At 36.8% G+C, this 21,824-nt stretch overlaps 1 protein-coding gene across 7 annotated transcripts in view; it reads left to right on the forward strand.

Annotated features, from left to right (window-relative positions):
- The window catches only part of LOC146470611 (ectin-like), a 61,015-nt gene that overhangs the window by 37,865 nt on the left and 1,326 nt on the right, over nucleotides 1-21,824 (forward strand). For 3 of the 7 annotated variants that reach the window (XM_085121788.1, XM_085121795.1, XM_085121794.1), the window contains 12 exons: nucleotides 1,360-1,485; nucleotides 1,829-1,855; nucleotides 4,259-4,288; nucleotides 6,354-6,473; nucleotides 8,734-8,805; nucleotides 9,039-9,128; nucleotides 10,767-10,937; nucleotides 11,720-11,836; nucleotides 15,788-16,004; nucleotides 19,193-19,262; nucleotides 20,825-20,976; nucleotides 21,789-21,824. The exon at nucleotides 21,789-21,824 is cut by the window's right edge and continues 1,326 nt beyond it. In XM_085121788.1, coding sequence (XP_084977914.1) covers nucleotides 1,360-1,485; nucleotides 1,829-1,855; nucleotides 4,259-4,288; nucleotides 6,354-6,473; nucleotides 8,734-8,805; nucleotides 9,039-9,128; nucleotides 10,767-10,937; nucleotides 11,720-11,836; nucleotides 15,788-16,004; nucleotides 19,193-19,262; nucleotides 20,825-20,976; nucleotides 21,789-21,795 — 1,199 coding nt within the window. In that variant the 3' untranslated portion in view covers nucleotides 21,796-21,824. Of the gene's footprint in view, nucleotides 1-1,359; nucleotides 1,486-1,828; nucleotides 1,856-4,258; nucleotides 4,289-4,840; nucleotides 4,967-5,309; nucleotides 5,337-6,353; nucleotides 6,474-8,271; nucleotides 8,296-8,733; nucleotides 8,806-9,038; nucleotides 9,129-10,766; nucleotides 10,938-11,719; nucleotides 11,837-15,787; nucleotides 16,005-19,192; nucleotides 19,263-20,824; nucleotides 20,977-21,788 lie in introns of all 7 variants that reach the window. The other 4 variants (XM_085121789.1, XM_085121790.1, XM_085121792.1 and 1 more) reach the window with 4 other exon arrangements.

The following is a 21,824-nucleotide window of genomic DNA, read 5'->3' on the forward strand; positions in this document are numbered from 1 at the left end:
ATTAAACAAAGTTCTACTGTGACTCTGTAATATAAATGTTTTTAACATATTTAATTTATAATAGCAACGAGTTTCATAAGTAATCCAAAATACATTAATCACTGATTTGTCGTGAAATGCATGCATTATAAACTATTAGGAGATTTGGGTCTAAATCTGTTCTAGTTTCCACTTCCAATACCCGTTTTGAACATAACTGCTACTGAAAATACAATAAGCTACTTTACATCCATGCACTTAACAGTCTTTGTTTTTAACAAACATATTACGCTAGTTCACTAAAAAATTACAATTTCAAAAGCACTTCACACTCCATTCCAAGCCATCTTCATTGTTAGGTAATAGATTATATTGATCTCAGGATTGCACTGAAGATGGAGATTTAACGTTATATTATTATTATCATCATTATTGTTATTATTTCAAAAATAATAGATATAAAAGAAAGGCTTTGGCGAACATTACTTAATGGAAAGTTGGATTAAAATGAAATAAGTAAATAGGTGAAGGGGTGATTCACAGTTCTTAATTCTTAGAGGTATATAGAGGTACACAAATTATAGGGACTAAGTTATTTTGATGCACATATGCAATTGTCGTCCTCTAAATTAGTAAGAAAGAGTAAAAGGCGAAAGAAGTTCACAAACAATAATAATAATAATAATAATAATAATAATAATGATAGTAATAATAACAATATTGAAAACTAACCTTTAAAACATAACAACATAACATAACATTTTATTCAGGACGCTTCAACACAAATACAAAAACATCCTGAATAGGGAAATCGTGAGGTTATTACCCTGTAAAAACACAATTCCCCTAACTACAAACTTACCAAAATATTATAAAATTTCTAGAACTAGATAAAATTCAATGGCTACTGATTCAATAAATATTCAAGTAAATTTTAAGTTTACTCTTAAAAACAGATAATGATTCGGCATGTACAATATATCCTAGCAAGTCGTTCTATTTCCTTACAATGCGAATTCTTGAAGGAATTTCAGATCCCAAAACATTATAGCATGTCAGTTGCTTCACTGCGATTTGTGATCGATTGCCCACTATTATTGGATTTCTATCGGCGACATATATATTGGGTAAAAATTTATTTCCTGTTCACGTCATAACAAAGTTTTACCTTCTTTTACTTTGTTGAGGACACTTCTTGTGAAAATGAATAATGTAACATCAGTTGCGTGGGCAGTAACAATTCAACCCCAATCTTTCCAATATTTCCACTATTATTATCTGATATGAGGTAGTCTTGGTGTGTGCACAAAACCAGTCTGGGAGTTCTGACAGCACGTGGTTTCTCACTTTCTCACTAATATGTTCTATTTTCTTTCTTAGTGTGTAGACCAGACCAGAATGAAATTTTTGACCCTTCAACCTGTCAGAACTTGAAGAATATTGGTTACTGTTCCATAAGCGTTGCCGTGAGAACAAACTGTCCCGTCACTTGTGGAGTCTGTCGACGTGAGTTACACACCTGCTTATTTAAACAACAAACTTTCTTTTTGTGGGACATATCCCTTCCTCATACTTTGCTCAAAACGTGAAGTCAAATCTAGTAGTCATACTCGTACTAGAATCAATTGATCTCTACTATCTGTAGTAATGACAAGGATACTACGTGTTGTAAATTACCAGCTCCCTGTTCTATTGCTGCAGACACGTTCACGATCACCATACAATGCGCATGCAAAGAAATCTTCTTGAACGAAGAAGATATGTTTAAGCTTATGTTATCGGACGTGTGTGGAGATAGTCACGCTTCAAATGTTGAATAAAAACATTAAAATCCTTTATTCTGTTTCAGCGCCACCTCCCACTACGGCTCCACCAGGTAAGATTCCAAGCTGTTTTCCCTTGACTTCAAAGAAATGATCTCGTAAAAGAGTTAACGTTAACCCTTTAAGTCCTAACAGTGATCAGCATCAAATTTTTCTTGTAATATCAATTCCTATTTAACCCCTGAAGTCATGAGAATTAAGGATATGGTCACCCAAGGTGAATTTTGTTGATGTTTTAATAACTTCTCCCCAGTATTTTTATAAGAAAAGTATGGGGACAAGATAGAAGAATTTGTTCTTTGATATTAGGAAGAGTCATTTATCCCATTGAGTGTTAACTTCAACGGTTGATGGGAGAGACGATTTTCGGTTGCCAAAAAGAGTTGAGTTTGAATTTTTTCTTCATTCTTGATAATGATGTTTGAAACATCGAAACGTCGAACAGCCTTACTTTTAATTTTTCTTACAAAATGCTTTAACAAGCAACTGACCATCTCGAAAAATATTGATTAGCATATGATGTAGCACGGTGACCTATCTTTTTTATCTCGTTATTTTAACTTAGCTATTATCATCTTTATGTTTAAAATATTTTTTTTTATGTTAAAAAATTTACGCCCACAACTTGCGGGCATAAAATAGTGATTGTGAGAACTCCCACACAACAAATGTTTTGGGTCGATACCGCTTTATATTTTGCTTCCCTGCCAAGACATTCATATTTTAGTTGACGAGTATGCTTCATACATTCTATGTATAACGTTTTGTAAGTTTTGCTTTATCTATGAAACCGGTTACCACCAGACATGGCAAAAACTGATCAAATAAATAAATAGAGTGATCGTAGCTCCTTCGCGGACATGATGACCAATCTTTTTTTATTTCATTTCTTGAAATAGTACTAAGTAGTGAACAATCACAGAAACTTTGAGAAAATTTTCGCGACAACTTTAATTTCGCGGGGAGTTTGCAGGGCGCTGGAGTAGGTTTTAAAACATGATTCACCCGTCATAATTCATTTACTCAATGTTTAGGAAAACTCACTCAGAAATAGTTTGAAGGTGATATCGAAGCATCTGAAGTAAAAACATCATAACAAGAGAAATGATTGGTGAATTTCCCTCGATTATGGGCGAGTAATGCAGGTACAGATCACAGTCGACGAATTACGTTTCAAAACATATGAGAAGTAAAGAGAGCCTCTATAGCCCCTAACCAATCAGATTGCAGGGGTTGATACCACATGATAAAAAGGAACCAATCAATATGAAGGAAATTGTTTCACCATGACGTCAAAAATCTATTTGAAGAAACTGGGTTAGTATGCAAATGAGGTCGACCACGTGATCCAAACGAGCCGATCAGGATAATTTATTTTCATTTTGAATTTATTTTATTATATAAAATTATTTCTTTAATTATTTTTTTCGTCCACGTGATTAAACGACCCGATCAGGATCAAGCAGATAGTAACGTCACCGTTGGCTAGCACATGCGCATTGCGAAGGTCAAAGGTTAATGAAAACACGTGATGGACAGAGGACAAACATTTTTAATCCACGTTTCCATCATTATAACGATGTTTATCCCTTCAATAGTTGAGCCATCCGTACTTTGGCCCAGTTGAGCTTGCAGGCGATACTGTGGGGAGTGACTCTGCTCTCCAACCAAAAACCACCCTTGGGATTTTTTCTTGTTTTTTCTTCTTTTTCTTCTTTTGCCAACTCGTTTCCTTTTTCCTGGACCACCTTCGACATCAGTGGTGCTTAATGCTCGTCGTCGTTTTCTTTTTTTCCTCTGTGGTTTTTCTGCTTCATTGGCCTCAGCGATCACGCTCACTAAATTAGATTAGTGGTCCCGACCGAAAATGGCACTTTCCAAGATAATGCGTCGAAACTAGTTAACAATCTACCAGAAACTATTAGAGACTGTAAAGATTACAGAACCTTTTTAAGACTCTCAAGGAATTTTTTAAGAAACAGAGTACAAAGCCATTAGTTAGTTTTACTGTAATTTTTTTCCGTCAATCCTGTTTTCTGCTGTATAATTTGTAAATAACTTAATTTAATTTAATTTATTTTGATTTATTTTGTAATTGTAATTATTGTTAACAGGGAAGAGCCACCCAGTGGATCTGTTAATAAACCATTATTATTATTATTATTATTATTATTATTATTATTACTATTATTATTATTATTATTACTATTATTATTATTATTATTATTATTATCATTATTATTATTACTAAATCAACTGAATCTGGATAGGAACCTGACAATGGTGGTAAATTCGGTTACTTTGTCAACGTTGGTGAATTTTTGATGCATGGTGGATGAGTCGGGGTGTCCAGCCGTCCCAGTCAGAAGAGGGTTGCATATGATTTGTTTCATTTAAATTTTTGATTTCGTTTTTTCTCCTTTTAATATCTTTTCGTTGCTTTCTTTGTTCTTCAGTGACAACACCAGCACCTATTACAATCCCAGGTTAGACCATTTTAAAATTACCCGTACACAAACTTTCTCCCCTGTTATTGGTTATAGGTTTCAGATTCAGATCCACGTTTTCAAATACATTACAGTTATACATATACAGTTAAACGTTCACACACCTAATTCAATTTTCCTATTCTTCAATTATCCTATACTCACTTATCTGAACCGGCATACAACCACTAGTATAGTATGCAAGAATGGCGTCCATGAAAAACCCCTTCAACAAGGTTTTCCAAACACTTACCATAGTTAGATAGCAAATTACCGATCTTGGTATTACTAGAAAATTGAGCCACTGCGTCATAGTGGAGTAAAGACACGTAGTCATTTTGAAAAATTATCATGATTGACCAGGTAACTTGACGTTTCGTCGATGTCTGTTAGTTCAAGAATAATACATCATTAGTTGTGTTCGCAGTAACGATACGCATAAACTATCCTTAAACCCAAAAGTATATGTTAGAATTCAACCCCAATCTTTCCAATATTACCACTATTATTATCTGATATTTAGCTAATAATATGTCCTATTTTCTTTCTTAGTGTGTAGACCAGACCAGAATGAAATTTTTGACCCTTCAACCTGTCAGAACTTGAAGAATATTGGTTACTGTTCCATAAGCGTTGCCGTGAGAACAAACTGTCCCGTCACTTGTGGAGTCTGTCGACGTGAGTTACACACCTGCTTATTTAAACAACAAACTTTCTTTTTGTGGGACATATCCCTTCCTCATACTTTGCTCAAAACGTGAAGTCAAATCTAGTAGTCATACTCGTACTAGAATCAATTGATCTCTACTATCTGTAGTAATGACAAGGATACTACGTGTTGTAAATTACCAGCTCCCTGTTCTATTGCTGCAGACACGTTCACGATCACCATACAATGCGCATGCAAAGAAATCTTCTTGAACGAAGAAGATATGTTTAAGCTTATGTTATCGGACGTGTGTGAAGATAGTCACGCTTCAAATGTTGAATAAAAACATTAAAATCCTTTATTCTGTTTCAGCGCCACCTCCCACTACAGCTCCACCAGGTAAGATTCCAAGCTGTTTTCCCCTGACTTCAAAGAAATGATCTCGTAAAAGAGTTAACGTTAACCCTTTAAGTCCTAACAGTGATCAGCATCAAATTTTTCTTGTAATATCAATTCCTATTTAACCCCTGAAGTCATGAGAATTAAGGATATGGTCACCCAAGGTGAATTTTGTTGATGTTTTAATAACTTCTCCCCAGTGCTTTTATAAGAAAAGTATGGGGACAAGATAGAAGAATTTGTTCTTTGGTATTAGAAAGAGTCATTTATCCCATTGAGTGTTAACTTCAACGGTTGATGGGAGAGACGATTTTCGGTTGCTAAAAAGAGTTGAGTTTGAATTTTTTCTTCATTCTTGATAATGATGTTTGAAACATCGAAACGTCGAACAGCCTTACTTTTAATTTTTCTTATAAAATGCTCTAACAAGCAACTGACCATCTCGAAAAATATTGATTAGCATATGATGTAGCACGGTGACCTATCTTTTTTATCTCGTTATTTTAACTTAGCTATTTTCATCTTTATGTTTAAAATATTTTTTTATGTTAAAAAATTGACGCCCACAACTTGCGGGCATAAAATAGTGATTGTGAGAACTCCCACACAACAAATGTTTCTGGTCGATACCGCTTTATATTTTGCTTCCCTGCCAAGAAATTCATATTTTAGTTGACGAGTATGCTTCATACATTCTATGTATAACGTTTTTGTAAGTTTTGCTTTATCTATGAAACTTCGGTTACCAGCAGACATGGCAAAAACTGATCAAATAAACTCAGCGTTTTGAAAGTGAATATTACGAGCGATTATGGGCTAAATAGAGTGATCGTAGCTCCTTCGCGGACATGATGACCAATCTTTTTTTATTTCATTTCTTGAAATAGTACTGAGTAGTGAACAATCACAGAAACTTTGAGAAAATTTTCGCGACAACTTTAATTTCGCGGGGAGTTTGCAGGGCGCTGGAGTAGGTTTTAAAACATGATTCACTCGTCATAATTTTGCCATTCTTAGTGTGTGCTCAAAGCCAGTCTGACACTCCTGGCATAGACTGTCAATTTTTCAAGAATCTTGGTTTCTGTAACAGTGATTTCTTCAGGACAAATTGCCCCATCACTTGTGGATACTGTCGACGTGAGTTACATACTAGCTTAAACAACATACTTTCTGAATGGGAATAAGCCATATTGTTTAATTTCCACGAGTATCCCATCCGTAAATACATGGAATAAACTAAATAAAAGGCAATTTCAAGATTTGAAATGACAAAAAATTGGAAAGGAATTCATAGAGTAATTTCCTCTAAAGAGTAGGTCTCTCGATTGTTTGGTTACTTTTTGTATTCTTTATACTTAACTGTTTTTCCGCTATCAATAACTTGTGGATTCTGTCGCCGTGAGTTACTTACCATATAAAACAAGAAACGTTTTGAAAGGGGATAAGCAATACTGTTTAATTGTCACGACGTCTCCAAAAGAAAAAAATGTGCTGTGTAAAATGAGTAACGTAATTTAACGATTTAAAACGGCTGAATAATGGAAAAAAAAGTATTTATAATGATTATTGCAATGTTTTCAGCAGTTTAATTTTCTGTCTAGAGTAAGCCTTTGGCTTCCTTTTCGGTCACTTTTTTGCAATATCATGCCTATACACATCAAGACAACATACGTTTGATTCTATTTTTCTGGTTGTAGACGAAAAGCTTTTGGTTATGGTAATAGTAATCGTTTGCGCCAATCGTAAACGTTTCTGCCAGTAAATTGGCAACTTTTCTAGAATTTAGGTTTCTGTAAGTAATCCACCAATTAAACATCGAAGCTTAAGGACGGTGCCTACTAATACAGAAGTATTTTTGTGCGGTTTATGACTATGCAGGAAAAGCAGATCCTAGCAATGCCTATTGGAATCCAAAAAGAAAATTGGGGGTAACCACGTATTTTTCAGAGATAATTAAGCAACAATATTTCTTTAAAGCGCCAAAATAAAGAGCAGTGTATGGCAGTTTTTCCTAAATTGAAGCTTAATTATCTCTGAAAAATGTATGGTTACCCCCAATTTTCTTTTGGGATACCAAGAGCACTTGCTAAGTTCTGCTTTCTTCGTATAATTTTAAACCGCCCAAAAATATTGCTGTATTAGTAGTAACTACCCACAGGAAACCCGAGTATCTCGAGATGCGCAGAACGTATGCGCAATAACAATAGCAGGCACCGTCCTTAAAAGGGGAGACTAATTTAATTTAGCAGAGTCGCTGCAAGTGGATTTTTAGGGATGGTGTTTTGTGATATTCTTTTTTGCATTGTTATGTGTCGTTTTCTTGGTGCGATATGTGTGAGGGTGACCAGAAAGATTTTAAAACTCGTCATTACATGCATGTAATTAGTGTCAGTCGCCAAGCAAGTGGGAGTTCCTGTTGCACAGAACGCATGCGCAGTAGTAAAAGAAGTCGCCGTCCTTAGAAGTTTCAATGAAAATTCACTATAAACATGTTGAGTAAAACAAACAGGCAATTCAATGTTAGTATAAAACAAATACTTACCCATTTCCATCAATGACAAAAGACTCCGTTACTGATAATTTCAAGCTTGTAGCCATAGGATCTAAGGCCCCGTTTACACAAGGTGCTGGTTCCCGCTTCCCGGGCGCGGGTACTAGTCTGAACAGAGGTTTTTGTCGGTGCAATCCTTGGTGCCCAAGGAGCAATCGTGTTCTCCTTCGTCAATCAAGCGCCCGCCATTTTGTTTGCTGTATCGTAGGGAAGCACGACGAAAAAACGTGGGAACTGTGAACAACGTCCTTTTAAGTGCCCGGGCACAGGGCCCTGGCAGGGGCATCTAGTCTGAACAGGGCCTAAGGCAATTTCATGGAAATATTTCATCATGAGGTCAATTTCTTGAATGAAATCATATGTTGTGCTTTTCTTCTATTTAAGTACCTCCAACTACAGCTCCACCAGGTACGAGTTTTTAAGCACTTTTTAGCTATTTTTCTCTGACTTCAAAACGATTACCTTTATGCCGTAGGCTTTAATGTCAAAGCCTCGGTTTCAAGCTCTGTATCATAGAAACAAGGTCGAGATGATTTTGAGTTGCTTTGAACCTAATTATGAAAGCGAAGTGCAAAGTTTTTATTATAAAAATTAGTTTTCGTTTCGAATGCAAGTCGAATCTGATTGGCTACTCAAACTCCGGATGTTACTTCATGTTCACCTCTTGGTAGTGTCCTGGATTAAAATCATTCCTTTCAGCCTTAAGTATCCGAAATATAAAGACATCAATGTGCTTAAAATAGCAGTGAGTGACTAACTCGAATATTTTGATCCTGATATAAATGGGGCCAGCAGAACCCATAACCATTTTGAGAGAGAGAACATTTCAAATTGTTTCTTTCACAGTGACCACTACTGCTCCACCCTCCACAACTCCACAAACTGGAACTACTAACCCACCACCTACAACTCAACCAGGCGAGATTAAGGATAAACCCTCCATCATTTGCTTCTTAAGCCACTGACAAGCTTCTTCTTCTCCAATTTAAGATGACATTTTTACTTTCTTTCTTGATTCCGTTTTCTTTTCTTTCTTTTTTAAGTAACAATCTCGATATTTGGCGTGATTTCAGTTAGCAAAATAACCATGAGTGTTCAAAGTTTTTGAGAGAGAGAGAACATTTCTAAGTCTGTCCTTGTTTCTTTCACAGTGATCACAGCTGGGCCAAACACGACTACTGCTCCATCCGCGACAACTACACCAACTGAAACTACTACACCACCAGCTACAACTCAACCGGGTGAGATTGAGGATAAGCTCTCGAACATTTGCTTCTTAAGCCACTGACAAACCTTTTCCTTTCTAATTGAGGAGCGGCTGCCTGTAAGAATCGAGAACTGGATTTCAGCGACCACTTGGTCGAATTTCTGATATTTCGTCTGAAAATGCCCTTGGATTAACTTTTTTCGAAAATCATATTTTAAAGTTTCAGGGTATTTTATTTTTAGAGAAAATTGCAGAGTTTGAAATGCTGTGTTAGTGCGGTCATGGGCCGATGAAAACCGCGAAAATTTAGGTGAAAGGACGAAGCCCCGTTCACGGTGTGAAATAACCCAATTAAGTTGGAACTTTACACAAACCTAGACCAACTATCCCACAAGAAAATTAATACAATAAACATTCCAAACTCGCTGGCTGCTTTCTAAAGCATGCAGGTTTGTGTACACTACTCAAAACGGCCTTGAAACTAATGCTTCTTTTCATTAAATGAAATAAAAGTGTTTATGGATCTCACATCTCGAAAGACGAAAAAAAGAACTTTATTTGTTCCAAGTTCCAAGGTCTGATTTAAACTCTTTCCCACTCAGGGATGATCGAATATGCGTGTGATTGTTGCAGCTCACAATTCACGTCACGAATCATGAGATCAAAATCGATTCAAAAACACTTCATATCTGGGGCCCGCGAATGTTTACAAACATCACAAATTGGGCCCTAAGACAGCCATTCAATGTTTTTCGATCCAAGACTTCTTTCCTGCCGTTCTCCTCTAAAAAAATTAGCCTACGAAACATGTGCATCAAATTTGCATACCATTACGATGTCGCAGGCGGAACGTAGTGCAAATCAAACTTTACAGCTCCCTTATCTTCTTAGAGAAAGCAGTCGATCAGTAAAATGGAGAAAAACGTATGAGTTTGTTCCTGCCGTGTTGTTTTGAGTGGTCGTTTTAGTAGCGACGGCTCAAATCAATGAGTCAAGCGTTACCAAACAACAACTGTAACTCAATATTCACTTAGCTGATCTGGCTGACGCGCACGTGGTCCTAGCCAGGCATTTTTGCATGGAATGCTGCCCGTACAGGGCGCTTTTAGAAACTGTAAATAGTGAAAGTACTGCTTGTGTGCCAAGATACGACTACCCTGGGGATGAAGACCTTGTCCAGCTTAAAGGATGTACAAGAGATGTGAGAGCCCATCTTGTCAGCTTTGTTTTTTTTCTGCAAAAAAATCGACGTTCAAGTATTAGAGTCGGGATTTTTTAATTTACCATAATGCAGAACCTGGAACGTCGATTTTTTTTCATCCACAACCACCATCCCCGCAATCAAAAATATATAGGGCATATAAAGTAGTGAATTCCCTACCGACCACCAACCCGACCTCCCTAATTAACTGATGGTTTGTTTGTGACGTCATGGCGGCCATGTTGGTGTACAGGAATAAGAAGATTTTTCTCCTGTGGGAGTTAACTTCCTTTTTTGTGCAAACAATGTGAACAAAGTTTCTTTTGTTTCGTACACCAACATGGCGGCAATGCAAACCGCCTTTACCAGTTTCTGTGCGCTAATAAGGTTATTATTTTTAAAACTGGACTATTACTATTTTAATGGTTATTGTGACACTAAGGTGAAATGATGTTATGATTTTTACCGTAGGGGCAGGAGGATGGACAGGATGGGGTAACTGGGGAGTCTGTTCTCCGACTTGTGGTATAGGAAGTCAGATACGCATACGTAATTGTACAAATCCTCCTCCAGCAAATGCCGAGGGTGCCTGTGAGGGTTTCCCCTACGACATTCGAGTATGCAACACAAGTGGATGTTTAGGTGAGAAGTTTGTAATTCCTTTTGAACTTGAAGAATTTAAGGCAGAACATTGATCTACCTAAAAATGTACTCTATTAATTCTTCGCCGTTTTATTTCTTATGTCAAGTTAAAAATTGGTCTGCAATAATGGATGTCCTACACAAATTGTTATCGTCATCACGACTTTGATCATCATGATCACGATGATCATCATCACTACGACCATCACCACTAGCACACTACCATTATCATCATCATCATCGTCATCATCATCATCATTATCATCATTATCATCATCATTATTATCATCATCATCATCAGCATCATCATCATCATCGTCATCATCATCATCATCGTCGTCCTCATTATCATCATCATCATCATCATCATCTTAATTATCAGCAGCATTATTATACAGAAACATTTTGTCTTTTAATATCCGTTTTGCAGTTTTGTATAAGAAGTTACTTTCTCCACTTGTTAATTATACACGGGATTTTATAGCGTGCTATTATTTACAATTAGCTTGTTGTGGTGGCCCACTGGAAATCAAGGCTGGATATCCATTCGTCCTCCTTGAAAAACATTATGTACATGGAAATATTATGCTCGTAAAATTAGAATTAAAAATAGTCAACCAGCTGGAAACTTAATCTTCAAAAAGCGTCACTGTTGCAACATGGATAGAAAGGTCTAACGGCGTATGTGATTTATCAATTATGCCTCTATGTCTATGTTGTGTTCTAGTGATCTTATTAATAAACACAAGGCGTGAGATGTTTAACTTTGTTTTTGGTTTAAGTGACGACACCCTCTTCCCCGATGACCTCGGTCACATCAGTGTCACCTCCGACGACTACATCCCCAATAACTTTAATCACTCAAGGTCCTTCACCCATCATCCCTCTGACTCCAGCAGGTATGATATCTCGATTTATTATATGCTTGTGCCACTTAGCTTTATATTTGACCACGACAGACATGATAAGTGAAAAAAACAACCAGAATGATTGTAATTAAAGTACTATTGTCATTACTGAAGATTTTTAACCGAGTTTAAATAAAGAACTACTACTACTACTACTACTACTGACGCTGCTGCTCCTACTACTACTACTACTACTACTACTACTACTACTACTACTACTACTACTACTACTACTACTACTACTACTACTACTACTACTACTACTACTACTACTACTACTACTACTTCAGCGGGATCAGTGATTCTACTAGGCGACTTTAACTCAAGAACTGGAAAATACTCCGATACAGTTTCCCAAGATGGAAACAATATAATCACCAATGATCAGCCAGAATCAGCTTTCCACCCAGCAGAAAGAAATAGTTTCGACAATGTTCTAAATACTCACGGGAAAAAACTGCTTGAGATATGCAAAACTTTTGATTTAAGGATAGTTAATGGAAGGGTCAATGGAGATACCTTAGGTAGACCTACCTTTCATGGAACAAACGGGAAAGTGTTATTGACTATTTCATCTGCGATCACCATACATTTCTAGACGTTGCCAACTTTGTTGTTGAAAAACCATCCCCCATATCAGACCACAGTGCTACCTTAGCGTGGTTAAATCACCAATCTACCAGCAGGGGAAATTCAAAGAGCAAATTCTAGCAATCGGTTAATGAGATTACCGCGCCAGTTTTACTGGGAAAACGACTCTTTCTTAAAATTCAAAAACACGTTGCGCACGGAACCAATTCAAATTCTTATCAGAAACTACTTAGAACGAGACGATGGTGATGTTAACACCTCGTTAACTGATGCTGTAAACATTTTGACTGCGACTTCAAAACTTTGCCTCAAGATTAGAATAAAAAAGCCTCGTAAACGCATAAAGAAAGCTTCAAACAAGAAATGGTTTGATAGCGAATGCCGATTAAAAAGACATGAAGTACGAAAACTCTCAAATCAAAAGCATCGCGATCCTCTCAACTCCGAAATACGCGAAAAATTTCACCAAACGTTGAACGAGTACAAAAATCTCCTCGATTTAAAAAGGAAAAATTTTCAGAAAGAAAAAACAAAAGAACTCGATGAAATATCATCAAATCCTGACAAATCATTGTTCTGGAGTTGTCTTAAATCGATAGATGATACAATCCCCAACAAAAATCCTCCTTCAATACCAGAAGACAAATGGTTAGAACACTTTCAATATTTACACTCCGACGAGCCAAAACCATCTACACATCAAGAAAAAATTTATAATGAGCTACAACAATTAGAAAAAGAAAAAGACCAACTTTTAAAACTCCTTAGACCAAGTAATAACTCAACAGGAAATACGTTAAGCTGTGAAAAAATTAAAGAATAAGAAATCGCCCTTTTCCGACAGAATAAGGAACGAAATGATCAAAGCGAGCCTTGAAACACTAATGCCTCTTTACATCAAACTTTTCAACCATATCCTAAAATCTGGACAGATGCCAGACGTATGGTGCCAAGGCCTGATAACCCCCATTTACAAATCTGGTGACAAGAATGATCCGACAAACTACAGGGGCATCTGTGTATCAAGTTGCCTCGGAAAACTGTTCTGCTCAATCTTAAATCAACGTCTACACTCTTATTTAAAAGAAAACCAAATATTACATAACTCACAAATTGGCTTTCTGCCTGAAAACTGCACTGCAGACCATGTTTTTACTCTTCGAGCCCTGCTAGATAAATACGTTCACTATCACAAAGAAAGGGTCTATGCCTGTTTCGTAGATTTCCGCAAGGCTTTTGACTCCGTCTGGCACGTTGGTTTATTTTATAAGCTACTCGGTGCTGGCATTGGAGGACAATTTTACAATCTAATTAAAACTCTTTATTGTAATTCTTCCTGTTCTATAAGAATTGGAGACAACAAAACACGATCTTTCTCGTACTCCAGGGGTGTCCGTCAAGGGTGTATTCTAAGTCCTCTGTTATTCAACTTTTATATTAACAATCTGCCATATTCATTTCAAAACGCGCTTTCTGATCCATTTGTCCTCCCAAATGGAACGAAAATAAACTCACTTCTGTATGCTGATGATTTAATCATTCTGTCGAGATCCAAAACAGGATTGCAAAACTGTTTAAATACGCTATCTTCTTACTGCAAATCATGGATGCTAAAAATCAATCCTAAGAAGACGAAAGTAATGATCTTTCAGAAACGCTCAAAGAAATCCGTTGACATTAATTTTAAAATAGACACCGAACCTGTTGAAATTGTTCAGGAATACACTTATTTAGGAACTCGTTTAACCCCAACAGGAAATTTCACTCTTGCGTTAGATCACTTAAAAGAAAAGGCCATGCACGCCTTCTCTAACATCCAAAAACACACACTCCTCAGTAAACTAAATCCCAACACAGCATCTCAGATCTTCGACACGATGATATTCTCGATCCTAAGCTATAACAGTGAGGTTTGGGGTATGTACACGAAGCAGGAGTTCAAAACATGGGACAATTCCCCATTAGAAAAGTACATTTAAAGTTTTGCAAACGCTATTTGGAGGTAAATAACAAAGCCTCTAACCTAGCATGTAGGGCTGAGTTAGGGCGATATCCATTACTTATTGCAATAAACCAAAAAATTATGAAATACTTTGTTTACCTAAACAATAAGGAGAATGACTCTATCGTTAAGCAATCTTTTCTGATGTCAAAACATTTACACTCCATTAATAATTCCGGTTTTTACTCCAATTTTATGGGTATGTTAGAAAAATACTATTCATCTGATCTAAATCCTGAAAATTTTAGCAATGAGACAATAAGACAAATTGAAACTAATATGAAAAACAAGTATCTACGTTTTTGGCAACACAACCTTGAACACTCAAAAAAGTTAGAGTTCTATAAGGTTTTCAAGAATGAATACTCTTCGTCTAATTATTTAACTCATTTAAGAAATTTTCCTGATAGACGAAACCTAGTTAAGTTTAATTAAGTAACCACAAACTCAGAATTGAAGCTGGTAGATATCAGAAAGATCATCTTCCTAGAGAGTTAAGATTATGTCAGTTGTGTCAATCAAATCAAGTGGAAAATGAAACTCATTTCTTGTTTCAATGTAGTTGCTACTCTTTACAGAGGTAGACATTCTATGAAGACATAAGTAAAATGATACCTGATATTCAAACGAAATCGACATCAGACATTGTGAAACTACTGATGAACTCTAAAGACTATAATGTAAACAAACTGGTTATGAAGTTTATTTCTTCATGTATGATTATACGTGACAGGCTATTCTATTGGATATTGATGATGTAACTTAGAATTAATTATATATTGTTATGATACTTTACACTGTTTTGTTAGTAATTAGATTATATAAGCTTTTGCAATACTGTAAATCTTGTGGTCATGCAAATAAAGCAATTACTACTACTACTACTACTACTACTACTACTACTACTACTACTACTACTACTACTACTACTACTACTACTACTACTGACGCTGCTGCTCCTACTACTACCACCACCACTACTACTACTACTACTACTACTACTACTACTACTACTACTACTACTACTACTACTACTACTACTACTACTACTACTACTACTACTACTACTACTACTACTACTACTACTACTACTGCTGCTGCTGCTACTACTACTACTGTAAATCTTGTGGTCATGCAAATAAAGCAATTACTACTACTACTACTACTACTACTACTACTACTACTACTACTACTACTACTACTACTATGCTACATCCTTTTCTATTTCAATCTTAGCTGGGAGGAGGCTACACTTCAAACTCAAACTGACTTAACTCTCTCTCTCTCTCTCTTCTCGATTGAAAACTATTCACAAACACTGAGACTTTTCTGATTTTTCTATTGAACAGAGGAAGCCTGTCTACAAGCACACAATACAAAGCGCGCTCTCCATGGATCATCACTCCTGGCCTGGGATCAAACGCTCGCTCAGCAGGCTAACAGCTGGGCTGACACCCTAGCTGGTATGGGAAAACTGGAGCATGCGGAAGGCATTAGTGAGGGAGAAAATCTGTACTTTTCTGAGGGCTCGCAAGCTGCAACATGTGTAAATGCTGTGGAAAGCTGGTAAGTAACTATGTCAGTAACGAGTTTGTAGTCCCGGAAAAGGCGTAATAGAGAATCAAGCAAAGCCTTCAATTAATTTTTCTCCCCCCTAGAATAAAGTCGTCATCCGCCTAACACTACCATGCCTTTATAGTCTAATCAATTTTATCATGAAGTCAAACTATGATTAATGTACACTCTTTCCGTGGTGTTTTATGTTTTCAATCTTAACTAGTTTCATATGCAAGTTTAAAATTGGTATTTGTTATTTGAAGAAGGGGCGAGAGTTGAGGTCTTTGAAAAAAGAAAAAAAAGACTAGTTTTTCTTCAAAATACAAACAAACAAGAACAGGCTTATTGTACTTTGCGAAACGAAATGGAAAGAAACGAAATGGAAATCTGTACTTTGCGAAATAAACAAGTAACAAGTCGAAATTCGTCGTACCGTACAATCCACTGAAATGAATGATCCTTGTGTGATGTCTCTGCGTATCTGTTGCTTTCCATGTCGCTTATGTATCAGTCAATTCCAAGCGCGATCATCCCCCCCCCGGGCAACCCCCGGGCATTTGACCCCTGTTCGGCTCCACATAGTGGGGCATTTGACGCGAATAGAAACCCGACCCATCGGGCATTTGACCCGTCGAAAAAATGCTGGTCAGCGGTCCCGTTTAAAAATGATTTGTACTCCATGTAACATGTCACAACTCCTCGTGGTTTTCGACAAAATTTACGTTGATATATGCGAGCTCCAGCGTATTAAAATATTCGGAAATATGCCATTACAAGGTTTGAAATTTTCAGAAGGACGTAAGGAAAGCTGTTTTAGCGCCAACATTCGAAGAATTTGTATTATTGTTCTTGTTATCACTGTTTTTTAACAAACCGTTCACAGTTCTACTTGTAATAGAAATATATATCCCTGAAGTGAACGCCCATTGTATTGCAACAAGAGATGATTATCATCCAGTTTATTTAATCAATGCATAAACTATTTAACAAATCATGCAGTCAACTATTTTGCGAAAAATGGACACGTATTTGCAAAATTCGTGTACATTTAATATAAAAGAAAAGCGGGTATCGGTACATATATCGTTGAACTCTCGGTTAGTTGAGTTTCATATGTAATGTTTATATACATTATCTTTAATAATAAATTGTTTTAAATTTATGAATGTATCAATTTCGTTGATTTTTATATAAATAGAGCTAGCGAATACAAAAAAACCCAACACGATGACTTTTCAGCCCCAACCAGCGGGGCATTTGACCTAGAAATCGGCCCATATAGCGGGGAATTTGATCAGGCATTTTTAAAAATGTCAAATGCCCGGGGATTTGCCCGGAGCGGGGGGGGGGGGGATGATCGCTTTTGGAATTGACCCAGACATTACGACATCATTCCAGCCGGATATGACACGCTAGCAAGAAAATCTGTACTTTGCGAAATGAAAAAATGAAAATCTGTACTTTGCGAAATAAACAAGTAGCAAGTCAAAATTCGTCGTACCCGTACAATCCACTGAATTGAACGATCCTTGTGTGATGTTTCTGTGTATCTATCAGTCTGTTGCTTTCCCTATCGCTTGCGACATCATCCCAGCCGGATATGTCACACTAGCAAGACAATCTGTACTTTGCGAAATGAAAAAATGAAAATCTGTACTTTGCGAAATGAAAAAAAAAATTAAATAAAAATCTGTACTTTGCGATTTAAACAAGTAGCAAGTCGGAATTCGCCGTACTGACAATCCACGTTCCTTTATCTTTGTGTATCTATTGCTTTCCCTGTCGCTTGCAACATCATCACAGCTGGAAATGTCACGCAAGCAAGAAAATCTGTACTTCGCTGTTGAAGTTGTTCCTTTTATGAAAAGGACCATAATCCAAATCTTGCTGTTTTGCGTAATAAGAATAATAATCTGTAATGTTTGATATATATATATTTGAAAAATATGCATGAGTCATTTCAAGCCGACCGAAATGTTAAAAGCGTTGTTTTGTTTGTTTTGATGATGTATATAGTCGCATGACAAAATGAGAACATGCTACAGGGTCAAAGGTCGCAAAGCGCACGTGTGACAACCATTTTGGCGCGAAAATCAATCACATAGATCAGAGCGGTTCAAAATCTTCAGCTATGTCGATTTTTTCGGAAATTTAAGCTTCCCCAGCTTTTACGAAAAGGGCCAAGTGGGAATGGAATTGATGGAAGCATCCCACGCTTCAATTGCAATGATTTGCCAGTGAGAGAGAGAGAATAGGACAAGGAGCTTTTGGCGATGTTTACAAAGTTGACTACAAGGAAGGAGCGGCATGTGAAACAGTTGTCATCAAGAAAATGCTGCAAGTCCTTGACCAAGAGGAGAAGAAACTTTTCTATAAAGAAGTTGAACTTCTTCACGGCCTACATCATGGCAACATTGTGCGATTAAAAGGAGTTTCCTGCCAGCCGCTTGCCATGATGCTGGAATATGTTTGTACAGATTGTCTTGCTAGCGTGACATATCCGGCTGGGATGATGTCGCAAGCGATAGGTATAAAAGCAACAGACTGATAGATACACAGAAACATCACACAAGGATCGTTCAATTCAGTAGTATGTACGGGTACAACGAATTTTGACTTGCTACTTGTTTATTTCGCAAAGTACAGATTTTCATTTATTCATTTCGCAAAGTACAGATTTTCATTTTTTCATTTCGCAAAGTACAGATTTTCTTGCTAGCGTGTCATATCCGGCTGCAATGATGTCGTAAGCGACATGGAAAACAACAGATACGCAGAAACATCACACAAGGATCGTTCATTTCAGTGGATTATTCGGTACGGCGAATTTCGACTTGTTACTTGTTTATTTCGCAAAGTACAGATTTCCATTTCGCAAAGTACAGACTTCCCATTTCGTTTCGTTCCATTTCGTTTCGCAAAGTACAATAAGCCACAAGAACACCCTAGCAGGCAGACGCTCTCACAAAATAATCATTGTCAATGTCGAGTCGAGTGACTTCTACATATATTTCAAGCGTGCAAGTGGCTGCCGGATCCATAATAGATAAATTGATACCCTAATTCTATCATTTAAATCATATATCGTATTTTTTTTACAAGCAAGTACTTTAATAACATTAACGTAAGAAACTCAGCTATAGCTGCAAAAAGTCTTATATGAGTTTCTTTTTCTCTCATTTTCTCCACTATTAAAGGTACGACGAAATATCAGAATACGATTTCAGCACTCCTGGATATTCGAATGTCACTGGTCATTTCACACAGGTACTTTCAAGCTCTCACACAAGTATACAGATTTAAGATTTACAGTTAACAGAACAATGATACATTTATAAATATACAAACAAAGAAATTGAAAACTTCAAATGGTATAAAACTAATCGAGTGCGTGACCCAAAATAACTACTATTAAATAATAAAACACCAGTGACAATCAAACATTAAGAAAAAAGGCATTCTTCAACGGGGTAAGGGATTTGACAGTCATTATATTTAATAGTGAGAAATTTTAATTGTGTACATAACCTGGAGATATAGTCTGTCCAAGTTTCCGGACATTGGTTTTATAACTAACCACTTTATTTTTTCTTTCTCCTTGATGATGTAGCTTTATAATGTAACAAAACAAATTATTCATCTCCCAGGGGGGGTACTCGGGTATATTAGTGACGGGGACGTGCGAAGACCTTTCTTGGGTTTGAAATTCTCGGCTTGGGACTTTTTTTGGGTTTGAAATTTTCTGGTGGACTTTTTTTGCCCTCAAGATTTTGGCGAGGACTTTTTTTGGGGTTGATGAAAATCGTGCCCTACCATTCTTGATTTTACGCAAAACGATTTCACTAACAAGTTTAAATCATGCAAATAAAATGACAAGACAAAGACAACTCTCGTTAAGTTATAGCGGTTTATTCGTATTCTCTTGGTGTTTTGTACTTTTGTTGTTTTTGATGCTTAAGAAAATTTGGACTTTTTTATTGGTTACGTTTTTGGCTGCTGGACCTTTTTTGGGTTTTCCTTAGCGTGACGGGACTTTTTTCGGGTTTCAAAATTTGGCCTCATTCGCACCTCCCCGTAACTAATATACCCGAGTACCCCCCTTGGGATTCATCTAGCTACTGTTTTTAACAAAAGTTATTCGTTTTACTTATTTCCCTGTAGAATGAATATCAGACAGTTTACAATAAGTTTTCAAGGACTTAACCTGTTTAATTCCTTTAATTTAGAGATTCAGAATGCTGAGAGTATTTCGCTGTTTAAATCTAAATTAAGATCACTTCTCCTAAATAGACTACTCCTGTTTTGAACGTGCTGTTTTATGTTTTGCTGCCTGTGTGTGTTTGATTCTGTACTAAATATATTGATAAGTTAAATAAGCCACGCATAAAATCCTGATTTCATAGCTGTTATTGTTTTGAGGAGCCTGTAGCTCGTATAAGCCCCAATGGTTTCTCTATGGGCATCCTGGCCATATGTTTCTCTCTCTTTTATTATTTATCTTTTATATTTAAATATATAATTTTATCTTGTAACGATGTGCAAGAATAATGGCAAAAAATAAACTGAACTAAACTTATAATTTCCTTTACCTTTTTCTATTGAATCGTTTCCTTTCAATTCTCCTCTCTCCTTCAGTTAAACATATGCTTTTAAACCCTCGGCATCAATGCAGTTCACTTTGTCTTACAATCTTCTACGGGCCCAGTTTCAACGTCCTACAACACTAGGAATCACGAAGCAGTCCATTAAATAGACTCCTCCACCAATGTGTCCGTATGAGCTAGAACAACCAAAAAAATACACAACCTGGCCTTGTTTCTCTCCTACAGGTTGTTTGGAACGCCACTGCAAAAGTCGGTGTGGGTGTCGTGGCTGAAATCAACCCTGTCGGTCAAATCGTTTCCTATATAGTGGCACGCTACAGTCCAGCCGGGAACGTCGAGGGACAGTTTCCACAGAACGTTTTCCAGACAATCGATAGGTGGGTTCACACTAAAGACTCAAGTGCACTTGAAGTGCACTTAGGATTTTGCCAAAAACAAGGGGTTCAGACTAGGCACTTCAAGTGCACTTTTGCCGACTTATCGGCAGCATCTGAGTGGAGAGAATGAAAGGAATAAACTGCATTTGCCGCAAGGCAAAAGGCTGGCATGCTGTCGGTAAAGGAGAATTTTTTTGAGGAATCCACCGTGCCGTCAAAACGAAAAGTTCGCAATCTTGCACTGATGATAATCTATTCAACGAAAGGAAAATCTTGCGATTGGTGTCTTCGTAGCGGAGTGCAAGCTACGTTTTCGAGTTATGAAACTTTAAGAAATACATCAAATTGTAGTCGAGGGTGTTGTCCTCATCTTGCAAGGAATTTATAGTTCTGAAGAACGCCATGTTCAGGTACATATTGTGAAAAAATATATATATATATATCTCAAACCCACAAGCACTTACCGCCAAATCCCGCCAATAAGATATTTTGAGTGAGGAATGATTGACAATTGACTATTGGCTTACCATGTTCTGATTGGATAAGTGCGCTGGCAAGGAAGGTTTGAGCCTCACTTGAGACCGCACTTCGGCTCTTTGAAGTTTCGGCATTTCTTGGATTTCTGTAGAATTTTGTATGTCTCTTATATTAGGTTCTTATATAGCAGGTGTCTAAAATAACGAATTTCAGCCTGGAGGTTCTTAATCCACTTGTTCTTTTATGCGGGTGTTTACTCATTTCGAGGGTAACAAGTATAAAGTATCTGGTTTTTATTTCCAGCTGATGTAATAATTATTCATTTTACTTTTCAGAAAGTGAAACCTAGGAGAAGGATGACTTTGCTGCAG

This window comes from Pavona decussata, unplaced genomic scaffold (assembly GCF_977016875.1).
Source record: "Pavona decussata unplaced genomic scaffold, jaPavDecu1.1 SCAFFOLD_113, whole genome shotgun sequence".
NCBI classification, from domain to species: Eukaryota; Metazoa; Cnidaria; class Anthozoa; order Scleractinia; family Agariciidae; genus Pavona; species Pavona decussata.